The sequence below is a fragment of the Prunus avium genome, chromosome 7 (assembly GCF_965620075.1).
Source record: "Prunus avium chromosome 7, drPruAviu1.hap1.1, whole genome shotgun sequence".
NCBI classification, from domain to species: domain Eukaryota; kingdom Viridiplantae; phylum Streptophyta; class Magnoliopsida; order Rosales; family Rosaceae; genus Prunus; species Prunus avium.
The window spans coordinates 33,633,154-33,647,857 of NC_142290.1; the positions used below are offsets into that span (position 1 = coordinate 33,633,154).

The 14,704-nt window shown below is 39.0% G+C and overlaps 4 protein-coding genes and 1 pseudogene across 10 annotated transcripts; 2 read left to right on the top strand and 3 right to left on the bottom strand.

Moving 5' to 3' along the window:
* The first annotated feature begins 3 nt into the window (after positions 1–3).
* Positions 4–1,975, top strand: LOC110758385 (Putative methyltransferase family protein). 7 transcript variants are annotated; one of them, XM_021960249.2, is made up of 6 exons: positions 4–364; positions 449–535; positions 972–1,022; positions 1,142–1,247; positions 1,361–1,445; positions 1,544–1,975. In XM_021960249.2, exons 1-6 carry the CDS (start codon positions 140–142, stop codon positions 1,740–1,742), a joined length of 753 nt encoding a protein of 250 aa, XP_021815941.1. In that variant the 5' UTR covers positions 4–139; the 3' UTR covers positions 1,743–1,975. The 7 variants fall into 7 exon arrangements, with proteins under 7 accessions (XP_021815941.1, XP_021815961.1, XP_021815954.1 ...); XM_021960269.2 differs by having other exon boundaries at positions 1,571–1,975; XM_021960262.2 differs by having other exon boundaries at positions 1,154–1,247.
* On the bottom strand, positions 1,930–3,404 carry PER64 (Peroxidase superfamily protein). Its single transcript, XM_021960237.2, has 4 exons — positions 3,154–3,404; positions 2,875–3,063; positions 2,621–2,783; positions 1,930–2,524 (listed from the first exon to the last, which is right to left on the bottom strand). Exons 1-4 carry the CDS (start codon positions 3,361–3,363, stop codon positions 2,130–2,132), a joined length of 957 nt encoding a protein of 318 aa, XP_021815929.1. The 5' UTR covers positions 3,364–3,404; the 3' UTR covers positions 1,930–2,129.
* Positions 3,405–5,232: 1,828 nt separating this feature from the next.
* LOC110757951 (pre-rRNA-processing ESF1-like protein) lies at positions 5,233–8,953 on the top strand. Its single transcript, XM_021959704.2, has 7 exons — positions 5,233–5,841; positions 5,950–6,024; positions 6,329–6,558; positions 6,652–6,814; positions 7,033–7,158; positions 7,439–8,160; positions 8,357–8,953. Exons 1-7 carry the CDS (start codon positions 5,347–5,349, stop codon positions 8,628–8,630), a joined length of 2,085 nt encoding a protein of 694 aa, XP_021815396.2. The 5' UTR covers positions 5,233–5,346; the 3' UTR covers positions 8,631–8,953.
* An 88-nt stretch (positions 8,954–9,041) lies between these two features.
* LOC110761398 (aspartyl protease family protein 1-like) lies at positions 9,042–12,453 on the bottom strand. The gene is made up of 10 exons (XM_021963863.2): positions 11,943–12,453; positions 11,698–11,833; positions 10,980–11,215; positions 10,611–10,838; positions 10,354–10,489; positions 10,192–10,265; positions 10,026–10,107; positions 9,883–9,946; positions 9,573–9,644; positions 9,042–9,478 (listed from the first exon to the last, which is right to left on the bottom strand). The coding sequence occupies exons 1-10, from the start codon at positions 12,266–12,268 to the stop codon at positions 9,276–9,278; spliced, it is 1,557 nt and encodes a 518-aa protein (XP_021819555.2). The 5' UTR covers positions 12,269–12,453; the 3' UTR covers positions 9,042–9,275.
* A 1,444-nt stretch (positions 12,454–13,897) lies between these two features.
* Positions 13,898–14,618, bottom strand: LOC148293357 (putative galacturonosyltransferase-like 9 pseudogene; annotated as a pseudogene).
* Positions 14,619–14,704: the final 86 nt, after the last annotated feature.

Sequence of the window (14,704 nt, forward strand, 5' to 3'; positions counted from 1 at the left end):
AATTGATGTTGGTTTTGGACAATCTTAATTGGGCCTAATTGGCTTCGGCCCATTGGGCCTTCAGTGGATCCATAACTTGCCTTCACAGCTCACTTCGTTCTCTGTTACGAACTTGCGACTTTTCGCAGGTAGCAAATCTATGGAAGGCAGTGACTCGGCCGAAACCGAAACGGCAGATACTCTTATGACGACGGTGTCTCATCATCATTTTGGGGATGAAATGGACGAACCGGCCTTCTCCATCTCTATCATCGAGAACATGAAGGAAGACTATGGTCTGTTCGTGTGGCCCTGTAGCGTGGTCCTAGCGGAGTATGTTTGGCAACAGAGATTGCGCTTTTCCGGAGCCGGCGTGGTAGAGGTGGTAAAATGTACATGTTATCCTTATCCGGGTTTAATCTTATTCTTTACTTGTTAATTAATTATTAATTACTGGGTTAGTTTGCAGCTTGGTGCTGGAACTTCCTTGCCAGGTTTGGTTGCAGTCAAAGTTGGTGCTGACGTCACTCTCACTGATGACTCGAGTAGATTAGAGGTATTGAATTTCAGTTAAATTTATTTTTTTAATTTCTGTTCATAAATCAGTTTCTTCTTTCTGTTTGTACCCAATTTTTCTTATTTGCTTGAAAGCTCATTTATCTTTATGATGGTCATTGGTTTGAATATATGTTGGGAAATGTTATGTTTTATGTTACTTTTTGCTTAAAAATCCCACTGAAATGATTTTCATTTTAATCAAGGAATGCATTTGAATTTTGGTATGTTGCCGATTTCGATTTTTTTGATTCAGAAGTATAATTTTGCTATGAACTGCCTGCATTGGTCCCAATTGACCCTTAAAGTTGATAAAGAATCTTCATTTTCTTTGTTACTTCAGTTACTTAGTTCAGACTTGTTATTTCTTCTCCAAACGTCTCTGTTTTAAATGGCTATAATTAGCGATTTACGGCATTGTTGTTTTGCATCTGCAGGTGCTGGACAACATGAAACGAGTGCTTGACCTTAATAAACTTGAGTGCAATGTAATTTCCATCAACAGACTAAACTCCGTTTCTTATTTGCGTATCGCCTAATAAGATGATGTTAATTGTATCTTCCTTTTGTGTCACCATGACCTTGTTTATCTTGTTAGGAGATCTAGTTCTGTTTTCAGGTGCTGGGATTGACATGGGGAGTTTGGGATGCATCTACATTCAGTTTACATCCAAAATTTATTCTTGGGGCTGATGTGTTATATGATGCTAGTGGTAGGGTTATTATTATCTACTAGTTTTTTGTTTTTGTTTTTTCTCATTTTTCCCTCTTACCATCTCGATCACTTAACTTGAGCTGAAATGTGGATTTTGTTTGTGTTGTTAAGCCTTTGATGACCTCTTTGCCACTGTTACATTCCTGCTCCAATGTTCTCCGGGGTCAGTGTTCATAACAACTTACCATAATCGGAGGTATTTTCACCTGCTTTGGTTTCTAATGTTATAACATGTGCACATGTAGTATGCGCATAGTGCTGGAAACAAACTCTCTCTTACTTTGTTACTCTCAGAAAACACTTCGTATGTATAATGTGCAGTGGACATCATCTGATTGAGTTTTTGATGGTCAAATGGGGGTTGAAGTGTGTGAAGCTTCTTGATGCCTTTTCATTTATGCCATCCCACAAGGCATCTGGGCTAAGCGGCAACCTTCAGTTGGCAGAGATTGTTCTGGATAGTCAACGGGCTGAGATACCGGTTTTGCATTAGCAGTGTGGGAATGCAGTAATGCCGCCACTCGGACTTGCATTAAGACTGCTTGTCACTGTTGGAACTCTGCTGCAGCAAGTTCAGTAGTCCAGTTGATTGAGCGCACTGTAATGGAGGACATCATTTGTTCATCTTTATTAAGAGTTGGGTCAACATAGACAGATTTCAAGTTTCACAAAAGAAAGTATTGTTGCCCTTCAAACCAATATTTATAATAGCTTTTGTTGTAACAAGATCCTTACAAACATTATGAATTACAGCAGACAAACAATTTCTCTCTGAAATCTCTCAAACAAAGAAAGATAATAACAGAGAACCATCTTATTTGATGGATTTTTCAGCTCTCTGGTTTTAAATTTGACTACAACTAAGCTTGGAGGCCCTCAATTAATTTACTATTCTGCAGTCTTTCCTGACCTCTTGTCCACCTGTAATGCTACTCATCTTAATCATAGAATTCACAAAAGCATCTAAGAAAGCTTCCTTTGAAGTAGCAAACTTAGTAACCAAATTTTTGGTCTTTGGAAGACTAAGCAGAGCTTGGTCTGAAGAAAACAAGCTCTTCCCCTGGAGGATCAACTTGAAGTATGTGTTATCAAAAGTTGTTGAAGAAGGATCCATGGTGGCGCCAGCGTTTTTGGGCCTGTTATTGATGGGACATGTATTCTTTAAGCTTGCTGCAAAGGATGGTTGCAGTGAAGGATCGACGTCGTGCGTGGCATTGAAGTTGTGGATTCTGTTTTGGAAAGATGAGCAGTGAGAGAACCCTAGAGTGTGACCTCCTGCAGATGTGTCAATAGTTAAGCTCTCCATTTCTTCTTGAGATAAATGAAAAATATGAAATAGCAATTGCAATTGGGATATTGAAGTTAGCTTACCTGAAAGAGCCACCAGGTCATTCAAGGACAGACCTCTCTGAGAGAAGCTCTGCTGCAGTTGAGATATGTTGAAGGTTGGAGCTGGCAATTGTCTGGTTTCAGTAGCCTTTGATGTTCTTCCATCTTTTCTTCCTTTTGGCACATCCCAGTTTGGCCCTCCAGACTGCAAAGATTAATAGAACAATCAGAAACAGCAAGAACTTTTTCTTGTCATTTTTGTTTATAACCAGTTGTGAGGACTTTTTCTTGCTTACTTGCACAACAGCATCCCTTGCAGCTAGAGCCAAGATATCAGCACATGAGACCACACCAGGGCAGGAAGCCTCCACTTGTTTCTTTGCATTGTCAATGACATAAAATGCATGCAAAGAAATATTTGGTGGCCCATCTTTCTCTGCTTGGTTGCTCCCTTTGGAATTTAACAACACAGAGGCATCACAACCCTGCAAAAACAAAGGAAAAAGTTTCAGCTAACTCAACCAGTGCATTTAAACTGTCAAAACAACTTGTACAGAAAAAATATACATATGTACCCTTATGAAACAGTCATGGAAATGCATCCTGAGCAGAGCAGCCGGGACAGTTCTGTCATTAGCCGCTGCTTTCTTGACAGCATTCGAAACGATTTGCTCGACGTTAGGACAGCTCTTATCATAATAATTCGAGCTCAGTGCAGTAATCACCGGGGAAAAGGCTGAAAGGATGATGAGGATTGAGCTCAAGAATGCAAGATTAAAAGCCATCCTTACAACTCTCTTTCTTAACTCTTTGTAACTTTGTTTAGGTGTGGGAACTAACAATGGATTAGAGTGGTATTTATAGATGGAGAGGGAGAGAGATTGTTTACTGATACAATGTTGGCCCCATATAATGAATTAGTTAAGCAAGTATGCTTAGAAGTAATAATGAAGGCAATGCATATGCACCTTCACTACAAGACAATCACCATCCCATCTGTCCTTGCACCTTGAAATCTCTCTTTATTTACTAAGAAAGTTACCATCAGCCAGCAAAAGCGATCTCAATAATTTCTTGATATTAATTTTAAGGTGTTAATCATCAAGCATGGCTCATGTCTCTCTATAATTACCTCTTGCTAGCTAGGCTATATTATTGAAATTCAGTTTCAATGAGTCAATCATTTAAAGGATGAAGTTAAAACTTTCATCTCTGAACATTATGATTTTAATACTTGAAAGCAGAGAGGATTCTCAACACCAAAAAGAAGCAGAAGATTCTGCATTGGAAGCATTATTCCAATCCAACAATTACAACAAATATTCTCAAATAAAAAAATCAATTATAAAACCCTTCTGCATGGTATGGTAGGTGCTCCTAATTCAGTATCTTCCCTTTTTTTAAAGGCTATGGCATCAGCAAGTTATAGCAAACAGTTCTCTCTTTCATATATATACATATATAACATGTGGACGTCTGCATAAGAGAATTTCTGTATAATTAAACCCTTTTTTTCAACTCTTGATGTGAAACAAAGAGAACCAATAATTCTGCTGCTGCTTTAGCAGAAAAAAGGAACGTCTCTGATCTGAAGTGGGTAGGGTTGAGCAATCAATAGTCGTTATTTTTATGGTCAAGTTTGCTTTCAAAGTCTCATGCTTTATTAGTTATAGTGGATGATGGTTTATCTCATTCATTCATGCTTGCTAATTTGTACGTGAGCCTCGGCCTGTCATGTTCCAGACAGAATTAACTAACTTCAGTTGCCCCCAACAACCATGCCCCCCAAAATCTTTTTATTTTCTCATAATATAATTAAGGGTACTTTAGGTGACTGCTGGATTACTTAGCCAACCTAATTCACAGAAATCCTTTAAGTCTGGCATGATTGGTTGCAGCATTTTGGTCAACGGAGATTTGACTATATTTTATAATTTTGAGGCTTCAAGTGCAGCAGGCTATAAAACTAGGGCCTAGAGAGGTTAGTAGAAATCCTAACAACTTGTGCCAAAATTAATCCAATTATTATATACCATCCAAATTAGTTAGGGTTTATCTGGTTTGGTGGGTTGAGTTCAGTCACACGCTTCTATGAATTTATATATAATAGTAGTAAACCGGCAGACACTGTTTTTTTCTGTAGCAGTCTTGCAGGCTTATCTTCAATATAGCAAACATAATCAACCATTGACCAAATGAACTTGAATAAACAAAAACATACCTCCTGGCCTCTCTTGGGTCAAGTTAGAGATTGAATTGTGTTCTCATAGAAAAATATTCGGAAACCTTGAACAAAACTTGTACCAACTTGTCAAATGCTGAACTTGAAACTTTGATGTTTGTGTCCATGAGTGAAATTGCTAAGTCGGTGATTGGTCGAGCTGGTTTATCCTTATGTAGTTTAGTAGCATAAACATTTTATGTTGTCAGACTATGAATGCGAACCACTCATCTTAACACAATTAACTAATGAATTTTAATATAGTATATAATGCATCAACGACTCACAACTAGAGAAAAAAAAAGGAAAAATTAGAATTTGGAGTTAGAGTTGGAGTTGGGCTTCAACTAGAAAGAGAATTTAGAGCTGGGCTTATATGACATTGGGCTCAGTAGATGTCCAAGGTCCACCTCAGAACTGTTTCTAATTTTTGTTGGAAAAAAACCCGCGATGTTAAACCCTAAGGAAGAAGAAGAACGTTAAGCCCCTGCAACGCCACCACACCACTGAACTGAAACCGAGCAACGGCGAAAGTTTAGCCTAGACCATGGGATCCAATAAGAAGAACAAGAAGAGCAAGAACAAGAATGAAAAATCCAAAGGCAGCGATGAGAACCTCATCACCGACTCTCGGTTTTCGTCCGTACACTGGGACCCTAGGTTCCAGAACGTTCCGAAGCACAAGGCGAAGGTGGAGATCGACTCGCGATTCGATCGCATGTTCTCGGACAAGCGATTCGGCTCGTCCTCGGTCCCGCTAGACAAGCGAGGCAAGCCGAAGAAGCTCGACCAAGGGAATTCGCTGCGCCATTACTATAAAATCGAAGAGGACGAAGATAAGGTCAATTCCGAAGTGAAAAAGAAAGAGAAAAAGATTGAGGAAGAGGAAGAAGAAGAGAGTGAGGAGTTGGAGGAACTCGGTGGAGAGGAATCTGAGGATGACGTGGCGACTGGTGACTCGGATACGACGACGGACACAGACACGGATGATGAATATGAAGAAGAAGAAGTGGTTTTCGAGGATGGTGAGCCTGTAATGGAGGTATTTATTATTATTAAGATTTAATTAATTGAAATTTGGAAGAAAAGAGATCATTGAGTAGAAAATGCTGGTTAATTTTGGTTACTTGATTCTTCTTTGTGCGGGCAGGCGGAAGATGTACCAGAAATTGATAAGGAAACTCACAGGCTTGCTATTGTTAACCTGGATTGGAGGCATGTTAAGGTATGCATTTTTAAGCTTGGCATCGAATTTATTTTCGTTATATATGTATTCAAGTGGCACATAGTAAAAGCATCAAACTTTGTTAGTTTTCTGTAATTGGGTCTGGAGATGGAGATTGGGTTGTCAGTACTGACCATTTTTATTATTGGAAGAAATATGAGTACCAAATGAATTGTCATATAATATACTTTGTGTTAAGTTGTTTGAGTAAGAGTCTTTTGAGTTGAAGACTGTTAATTTTTGTGTAAGCTTCCTCTTTGTGGAGATTTGCTGGTAACTGAGTGTTTTGTTGCGTTTCGTGTAGGCTGTTGACTTGTATGCAGTGTTGAGGTCTTTTCTCCCGAAAGATGGAGAAATGAAGTCTGTGGCTGTCTATCCATCTGAGTTTGGACTTCAGCGTATGAAAGAGGAAGAACTTCATGGTCCTGTTGGCCTATTTGATGATGAAAATGAGAAAAGTGATGAAGATGAGGACGACGACGATGATGAGCTTGATGCTCAGAAATTGCGTGCTTATGAGAAAAGCAAGCTAAGGTGGTTAATTTTGCTTATTTCATGGTTATTGTTTGTTGTATGTTTTTAAATTATATGTTTACTTATCTCCATATATACCTTATTTTTTCATAGGTACTATTATGCTGTAGTGGAATGTGACTCAAGTGCCACAGCAGATTACCTTTACAAAAATTGTGATGGAGTTGAGTTTGAACGGTCGTCAAATAAACTTGATTTAAGGTTTATCCCTGATTCAATGGAATTTCAACACCCACCCCGTGACGTTGCAACAGAGGTATATGTTCCAACCATTTACTTATAAGTTTATATAGAGTTTGAGCAATAGATTTTTATATGCTAATCTGTCTGTAGTAAGAGAAGTAGGTATTATGTGCAAATGATGGCTCTTCATGCTTCTTTATGAAGTCTGAAACTTTTTTTTAACAAAAGGAAATAAATTGATTTTTTTTGGTAAAATGTAGCAGTGATTGTGAAGTCTTTGGCTTTTGTTAGGTACCTGCAAACTATGTGGGTTTGGATTTCCAGACTCAAGCTCTGCAACAGAGTAAAATTTATATTTCTTGGGATGAGGATGACCCAGGACGTAAGACCTTGAAACGGAAATTCACTGACGATCAGGTCAGTAGATTTTATCTGAGTGGTATAAATGCTTGCATTTTATGTAATTTGTTAGTAGGGTTCATATCTTGCTCCATGCTTGAGGACCTGAATAAACATTTGCTACACTTATCTGAATGGGCATTATGTTACACTGATCTGAATAAACAATAGGAATTGCAAAGATGATGGGAAGAGCAACTGAAGAACTATCAACTCCAAATTTATATAAAAATAATAATAAGTAACTACTTCATGTACTTTTTGCTTCTAGCTGATATGATCTTTGGTTTGTTTCTAGCTTTCTGAATTGGAACTGAAGGAGTTTTTGGCATCTGATGAGAGTGAAAGTGATGAGGATGAGAATGATGATGCTACAGAGGACAAGTCTGATAAAAAGAGTAAAAAACGAGATATGTACCGCACTTTAATCCTGTCTGGAAATGGAGAGGGAGATGCTTCGGATGGAGATGGTGAAGGTGAAGACGATGACAAGGACATGGAGATCACATTTAATACTGGCTTAGAGGATATAAGCAAGCGCATTCAAGAACAGAGAGATAAGGAATCAGAAACAGTTTGGGAGGCCTATCTCAGAAAAAGACGTGAGAAAAAGAAGGCTAGGAAAAACAGATCTAAGGATTCATCAGAGGATGAGAGTGGCGACACTGATCGAGAGGCAACAGAAGATGCAGATGATTTCTTTATTGAAGAGCCTTCAGTCAAAAAAAGTAAAAAGGGTTCTCAAGGTAAAGGTAAAAAAGGAGATAAACAAAACCAAGATATGGATAGGGAAGCAGAAGCAAGCAGAAACGAGCTTGAGTTATTACTTGCTGATGACAAGGGAGCAGATACAGGTCTTAAGGGCTACAATTTGAAACGTAAAAAGACTAAGGGAAAGAAGGGTAAAGAAGTTCAAGAAGAGGACAATATACCAGCTGTTGATTATGAAGATCCACGGTTTTCAGCCCTCTTCATGTCTCCCCGTTTTGCTCTGGATCCAACAGATCCACAGTTCAAAAGGTATCTACCTCTTGTTTTACTTATTATTTGACAAAACAATTGTTTCTGTCATATATGTTGATATCTTAACAAAATACAAATTATTGCTCTCCTTTGTTTTCCATACTTCCAAAAGATGGCTCCAATAGTTGCCCTTATATGTGCCACTTCATTTATTGGCTGTCATGTTATATACATTTGTGGTTCGGTGTTGCAGGAGTGCAGCTTATGCTCGGCAGTTGGCATTGAGACAGCAGAAGGGTGACCAAGAAGAAGTGGTAGAAAGGGAAGTAAAATCTGATATCTTGCGGTCAAAGATAGAGAAATCGTCATTAATCAGATCAATAAAGATGAAAGCCAAGCCCTTTGATGGTAAGATGTCAAAGAAAGAAGAAAATTTGCAATCCAAAGGGAAAAAGGAAAAGAAAGATAAGCGGGAGGCCCCAAGCTTGGTTGAACCAGTTAAGAAAAAGAAAAAGACCAAAGCTTAACGAAAATGAAAGCATTGTTAAAATTGAGAGGAGTCTTATTGCTGCCTGAAACATCATGCAAATGAATGGATCTTTGAAGGGGTGGATGCATAACCAACCATGCCTGCTCGGGTCCGACTCCTGAGACAGTTGAGTTGTTGTTCTAATTATTTTCAAATTCTTTTTCTTCAAATAGAGGAATATTGTAACCTGTGAAGGTTTTTATTTTAAAAAAAATATAGGCGATGGATTTAGGAACTAAATTTATTCTTTCTGTAGAAGACGGTTCTCTGTTTTTTGGTTATATTTGTTTTTGGTGAAGGTAAATGTGAGTTTTGGTTCAATTTCCGTTGTTATACATATAAGACTGCCGGAAAAATTGTTTTTCTTATTCGTACTTCCATTGGTTGAAAATGATTAGCACGTTAAATAAGAGACCAAAAACGATATTTATTTATTTCTGTAGGAAAAAAAAATATTTGTTCTCTATGGTCATAACTAAAACCATATGTACAACCCCATGTTTCCATCAGTATCAATTGTGCACCAAAAATAGGAAGTCGACATCTTCCAATTTTCTGTATAGTCTACCTCAAACAAATTGCCTACGGATACATTATACATATTATACAGGGCTGAGAAAACCTCAGCGCCAAGAAAGAATAATCAAACTATGGCAAAGAATACAAAAAGAACCATTGTGAGTGCACAAGCAAAAGAGTTCAACTTGGGTGAATGATTTGGTGGTGGTATATGAGAAGTGTTGGTACTCCCTGCCGTGGCTTCCGGATTGACGGTAGCGCTAGGGGATGCGGCCGGAGATTTGGATTTAGTGACAGGAAGAGTGACGGTGTCCTCAACATTATAACCTGAAAATAAAATTTGGATCACACTGTCACTGAAAAATCATGAAGAAAATTTGTTTGCCAAAATTTCATTCAAAATGGTGGAATTAGGACTCACAATTGGACTCCTTCCAACCCAATATCATCCTCTCACGGTCAAAAATTACACGATAGCCCGTCATGAAGTTTTCTGCACGAAAAAATCCACATTGTGCGCAAGAGTTAATTCAAACATGAACAAATATATTTGAATGATAGTGATCGTCAAAATATCTCTTTAAGGGTGTTGGATTTCTTCAAGCAGTATCTTAATCAGGGTTTGACAATTCTCAGAATCGAATACTATCGTACGTGGGATACAGAAAAGAAAAAAACAACCCTAACTTGAAAGATAATAAAAAGTTATTTAGAAAGAGATAGATGCTTACGTCCAATGATATTTATATCTCCACTTTTGACGATGCCCAGACAATAAAACATCGGTGTTCCATCCTGGGGATCAGAAAAGGAAAGTTTAGCATGACATGGTGCAGGACCAGGAAAAATAGACATCCTAAAAGTAGAAACTTACTTCCTTAGCAATAACCACTAGCGGATCAAGCAGAGAATATAGCTTTCCACCTTTCAGCGTCAAGTTCACTGTTTGATTTGGACTGCACATAAGCTTAAGTCAGTGACTGAGGGTTCGGAAAAGAGAGAATCGAAACAAAGTTTTTGTCGTTTGATAGAAATATAACCTTATATCATAACAGTATTCAAAAGGGAGACTAGAATCCTTCGAACGCTGCTTGTTTTTTAGCGCGCTGTTGAACTGGAAAATGAGAAACAATTACAAGGACTGATATAGTAAATCAGAAAATCGAGAAAACATTATGAAACAATGAACTGAAACTACTTACATGCTCAGTAATCTGTGTGTAAGCTGGATCATTTAGGTATGTAAATGAGGTACCAGAGTCAAAAATCGCATAGAATTCGAGATCGGTAACACTTTCTCCAACAGCTATTTGAGTAATGGTAATGTTGTAAGTTGGACTGTGACAAGTTCGACAGGGGAAGATTAGTACAACTTGCATGATATTCAAAACCAAAGCAGTTTACTTGCGAAACTAGTAAACTTGTCATCAACATATGGATATTTAAAGGGGCCACTTACTATGCACGCCTATTAAGATTGAATGGCGTTTCTGCTTGGTCTAAGCTTCCATTATCACCAAAGCTAATTCTCCCAGATCCATCAAGTCCGAAACACATGGAAAAAGAATTTGAAGCAAGCCCCTGGCTTGCTAAAATGCTAGGAATGGATACATTATCCATACCAAGCCCTAATAGACCGTTTGGAGCTGCACCACTCAAAAATATTCCAGTCTGCTCCTTACCACAACTGCAATAGAGTAGCACTTCAACATCAAAAGTGTCCTATACAAGTTAAAATTGGCATATCTAGGAATAATATAAACATCATACTCTCTAATGCAGATTTCAAATATCCTTTTAATGGCAAAGCAATGAAAAAATTACCCACCCAAAAGCAATCCGTGCATTAACATCTTTTTGTTTTGCATCGTCAGTAGTTAGGTGCAAAACATCCTCTACCAAGACCCCCGTAGATGAGGTGTTATTCGACAGATACTCAATCTTGTAATGACAATCACTAGCTGCTGAAGCGCAGTGTTGTGGTTGTTCGCAATATGTGCTGTTGCAAGAAACCTTTTTGCTTGTTGACGACGTATTAGGGCTGTAGATTTCAAATTCTATTACCTGGTTGATAAAAAGGATACAAAAAAGTAATTGTCAATGAAATGAACCACCAGAGCATGTTTCATAGAACCAAATGCACTAGCAATGTTTACCTGTCTGGTAGAAAGTTTTGGGTACTGCAAGAAGCAGCTTAATAGTTTTTTATGGTATAAGAAAACAATGTTATCTTGTTGCACATTTTGAAGTTTTTGAGTACATTTGCATTCCTTCATGATCAAGAAAATCTCACCCTAAAGATGAGGACTTGAACTTATTTATTTCAGTTCAAATTTCACACAACAAAAAAATGACCCATTTAATCTATTTAAGTCATCCTTCCTCCTAGCCCTTACATTAAAAAAACCAACATAACACTGAAGTCCATTTGAAGTAATTACAAGTCAAAAGACTTCAAGTAACCAAATTTTCAAGAGAAAAGGTAGCAATTTCCCAAGCTGTATAAGATTCAAGGAAATAAAAACCGAGTAATTCAGCTCACTTACATCATCCTTTGAGAGCTGTATGCCACGCACGCAACTGCGACAATCACATGGCAACCAGAGCAAATCACTGCCCGTGTCTAAGGCCACAAGGTATGATGTGCTTGGTGTCCCCACAGAAACATTCGCATAATGCAAACTGAAATTCAACAACAACAACAACAAATTAAACGCTGGAAAAAGTGAGGACCACATGACCCAAAACAACAAAAATATGAGAACTTTAAAATATAGAAAAAAGTCCATACTGTCCAAAAAGACCAATCCGATAAGTGTCGTTGCCATAAACGAAGGTAAGCGGCGTCGTTTCGTCGGCGGTGGAGAGATGACGCCCTCGAATCAAGCGATCTCTGTGCGCCATAGCAGCATAGTATTCGGCACTCCCCTTCTCCGGCAGCTCATCGGAACCCAGAATTGCCTTGACGGGATCCGAGAATCGGTGGTTGATATCGAACCCGTATGACCCGAACCCGGAACAGGTCCGAGAAGCCCAACCCAATATGAAAACAGAAACTAAAAGACGCGTGGCAGTGAAAGAAGAAGAAGAAGAAGCTCTGCTGCAAGTAAAGGCCATGGCTTTATTGATTCAGAGTAAGAGGCAGAGCTTTTCGATAATTGGGTTTTCGAGGGCATGAGTGAGAAACAGAGAAATGCGAGCAAACGGGTTTATATGGTGGTTGAGGTTTGGGGGCGGTAACGCGTTCTCTTGCCCAAGTCGTCATTGTTGAGAGAGACGACTTGTTGAGAGAGAGAGAGAGAGAGAGAGAGAGAGAGAGATGGCAAGCTGGGAAAGGTGTTTGGTTGTTTAAGTTTGGTCAGTGTTAGACGAAATCGCGGGTAAGTGGGTCCCATTTTTCATGTATTCTCAGCTTGGGATGATATTTGAAAGTTGGGAATTGCCTTTACTGTCCATTTCTTTTCTCCTAATTGTGGATCATGATCCAAGGTAAATCTTGGTTTATAATTTATGTTCTAATTAAAAAAACATCTTGTCTACCTAATACGCGTGGTTTAACCAATAAATGCATATAAGCTAGGTTTATGATACTTAGAGCATCCCCAATGCGGAGATCTCTAAGAGCTCCTAGTAGCTCTCTATAATTTAATACTGTTTTATTTAATGAGTATTTCAAGCCTTTTATTAATGCTAACTATTTTTTATATTATTTTTTAAATACAAATGGATCAATTAAAAAAGAGTTATAGCATTTATGACTCCTAAATTAGAGAGCATGATTGGAGTTTAAATTTTAGGGTTAATTACTGTAGACGTCCGTGAATTATGGCCCCAGTTGCAATTGGGTCCGTGAACTAAATTTTGTGGCAATTTCGTACTTTAATTTGACAATAGGGTGCAATTAGGTCCTGCCGTCCAATTCTATCAATTTATCTGTCAAAATGAGGGGTAAAAGCGTCCTTTCGCTCTGTCTCTCCCTCTCTCTTTCGCTGTCTCTCCCTCTCTTTCGCTCTGTCTCCAAACCATCGTCTACCGACCACCACCTAGCCATCGCCAAAAACCATCAAGGCACCCATGCCTACTTCTTCGCGAGTTCATAGCTTTGCCGACCAAACCCCTTCCTTGTTGCGAGTTCATAGATTGAGATAGAGAGTGACAGAGACAGACAAAGACAGAGAAAAAGAGAGGAGAGAGAGAGGTTCACAGAGAGACAGCCAAAACCCAGCCTCGACATAAATGACCTCTACCTTCCGCTCTCGCCCAGCCCCCAAAGAATGGAGGGTAGTCAAGGGTCCAAGGGCTGGTCTCGTCAAAGTACCATTGAGAGAGAGGCAGAGAGTGGGTTATAGCAAGCCAGTGGCGATGGACCTCAAAGTCTGTGCTTTTGTAGGCTGGGATCAGAAGCAGCTTTACGCAGGCGGCTGCGGCGATAAACCACCATAGCTCTGGTTTTGGAGGTTTTTTCAGTTGCGGGGTGGTTTGTGCTTCCATGGATTTGAAACTTCAGAGAACAACCAGGAATTCGATTCAGCCAAAACTGACTTCAAGAGAAATGAAGGAGAAAGAGAAAGAAAAAGAAAAAAACCCTGAGATTTCAATGCATTTTGAATTTCATTGCTATGAACCCTTGTGTTTTCTAGATTTATTTTCTTTCTGGGTTTTCTTTGTGGCTTTAAATTATGGTTATTTCAGATATGAAATTGTAGCCATGCTGGGTGTATTTGATTTGGTTGAAAGTATAAAGTTTCAACTATTTGGGGCTGAGATTTGATGTGGGTATTGAACTTTCAAGTTTGATATTTGTTGGGTAATTGATTTTCTGGACTCAGCAGAGTACTTCAGTAGTATCAGTAGTATTGGGCTCAGCAGAGAACCCAGCTCATAAATCCTCCTCTCCTTCTGAATCTCCATCCAATTCTCAATCTTTTTCGTGTACTCACCCTTTCTCCACCTCACCAAATCCATCAACATAACACCTGTATTTAAATAACAAGGCTTTTTCCCTTCAAAAACTTTAGAGAGCTCAGAGTCTTTCCAAAACCCATCAGAAAAATACTTGGTGAAATTTGCATGGCAATACTCTGGAGCACCAATCAGATAAAGAGATCTTCCATAGCTTCTGCACATCATCCACAACTATGACACCAGAGTCGAGATAAATTACTCTCTCCACACAGGGGTCGAGCAAGTCAGCTAAGTAGTTTCTCGTGTAGTTCAATGGGTTGTCGAGAGCTTGTCGAATCGAAGACGAAATCAGATTCTTGACGCGGCTTTCCCTGAACACATAAATTCGGAAACTCAGTGAAGGGAAGGTCGATTGGACAATGCGAGTGAGGTCCTGTAAATTGACTAAACTTGAATCTGAGGCGATGAAGTGGAAGAAGGTGTTTTCTGGGCAAGAAGCGTGCTTGAGAACATAGTGAACTGCAGCCATGGTGCCTCTCAAGTACTCTGAATCAATGGTCATCGCGACGTGAACAAGCGAGGGATAGCAAGCCAATGCCAAGCTCTTCAAATTCAGACCCAAAACAGGGCAGCTCATGCTCAAAACCC

Excerpts from the sequence above, each read along its gene's own strand:
- LOC110758385 (XM_021960249.2), top strand. The coding sequence starts at position 140 with ATGGAAGGCAGTGACTCGGCCGAAACCGAAACGGCAGATACTCTTATG. Across the intron at positions 1,023-1,141 it reads TTAATAAACTTGAGTGCAAT|TTCTGTTTTCAGGTGCTGGG; the intron begins GTAATTTCCATC and ends TAGGAGATCTAG. Across the intron at positions 1,446-1,543 it reads ACAACTTACCATAATCGGAG|AAAACACTTCGTATGTATAA; the intron begins GTATTTTCACCT and ends TGTTACTCTCAG.
- PER64 (XM_021960237.2), bottom strand. The coding sequence starts at position 3,363 with ATGGCTTTTAATCTTGCATTCTTGAGCTCAATCCTCATCATCCTTTCA. Across the intron at positions 3,064-3,153 it reads TCCATGACTGTTTCATAAGG|GGTTGTGATGCCTCTGTGTT; the intron begins GTACATATGTAT and ends TTGTTTTTGCAG. Across the intron at positions 2,525-2,620 it reads TGACCTGGTGGCTCTTTCAG|GAGGTCACACTCTAGGGTTC; the intron begins GTAAGCTAACTT and ends ACACATCTGCAG.
- LOC110757951 (XM_021959704.2), top strand. The coding sequence starts at position 5,347 with ATGGGATCCAATAAGAAGAACAAGAAGAGCAAGAACAAGAATGAAAAA. Across the intron at positions 6,025-6,328 it reads TGGATTGGAGGCATGTTAAG|GCTGTTGACTTGTATGCAGT; the intron begins GTATGCATTTTT and ends CGTTTCGTGTAG. Across the intron at positions 6,815-7,032 it reads CCCGTGACGTTGCAACAGAG|GTACCTGCAAACTATGTGGG; the intron begins GTATATGTTCCA and ends GGCTTTTGTTAG.
- LOC110761398 (XM_021963863.2), bottom strand. The coding sequence starts at position 12,268 with ATGGCCTTTACTTGCAGCAGAGCTTCTTCTTCTTCTTCTTTCACTGCC. Across the intron at positions 10,839-10,979 it reads AATGCACGGATTGCTTTTGG|TTGTGGTAAGGAGCAGACTG; the intron begins GTGGGTAATTTT and ends ACTCTATTGCAG. Across the intron at positions 9,947-10,025 it reads TAGTGGTTATTGCTAAGGAA|GATGGAACACCGATGTTTTA; the intron begins GTAAGTTTCTAC and ends TCTGATCCCCAG.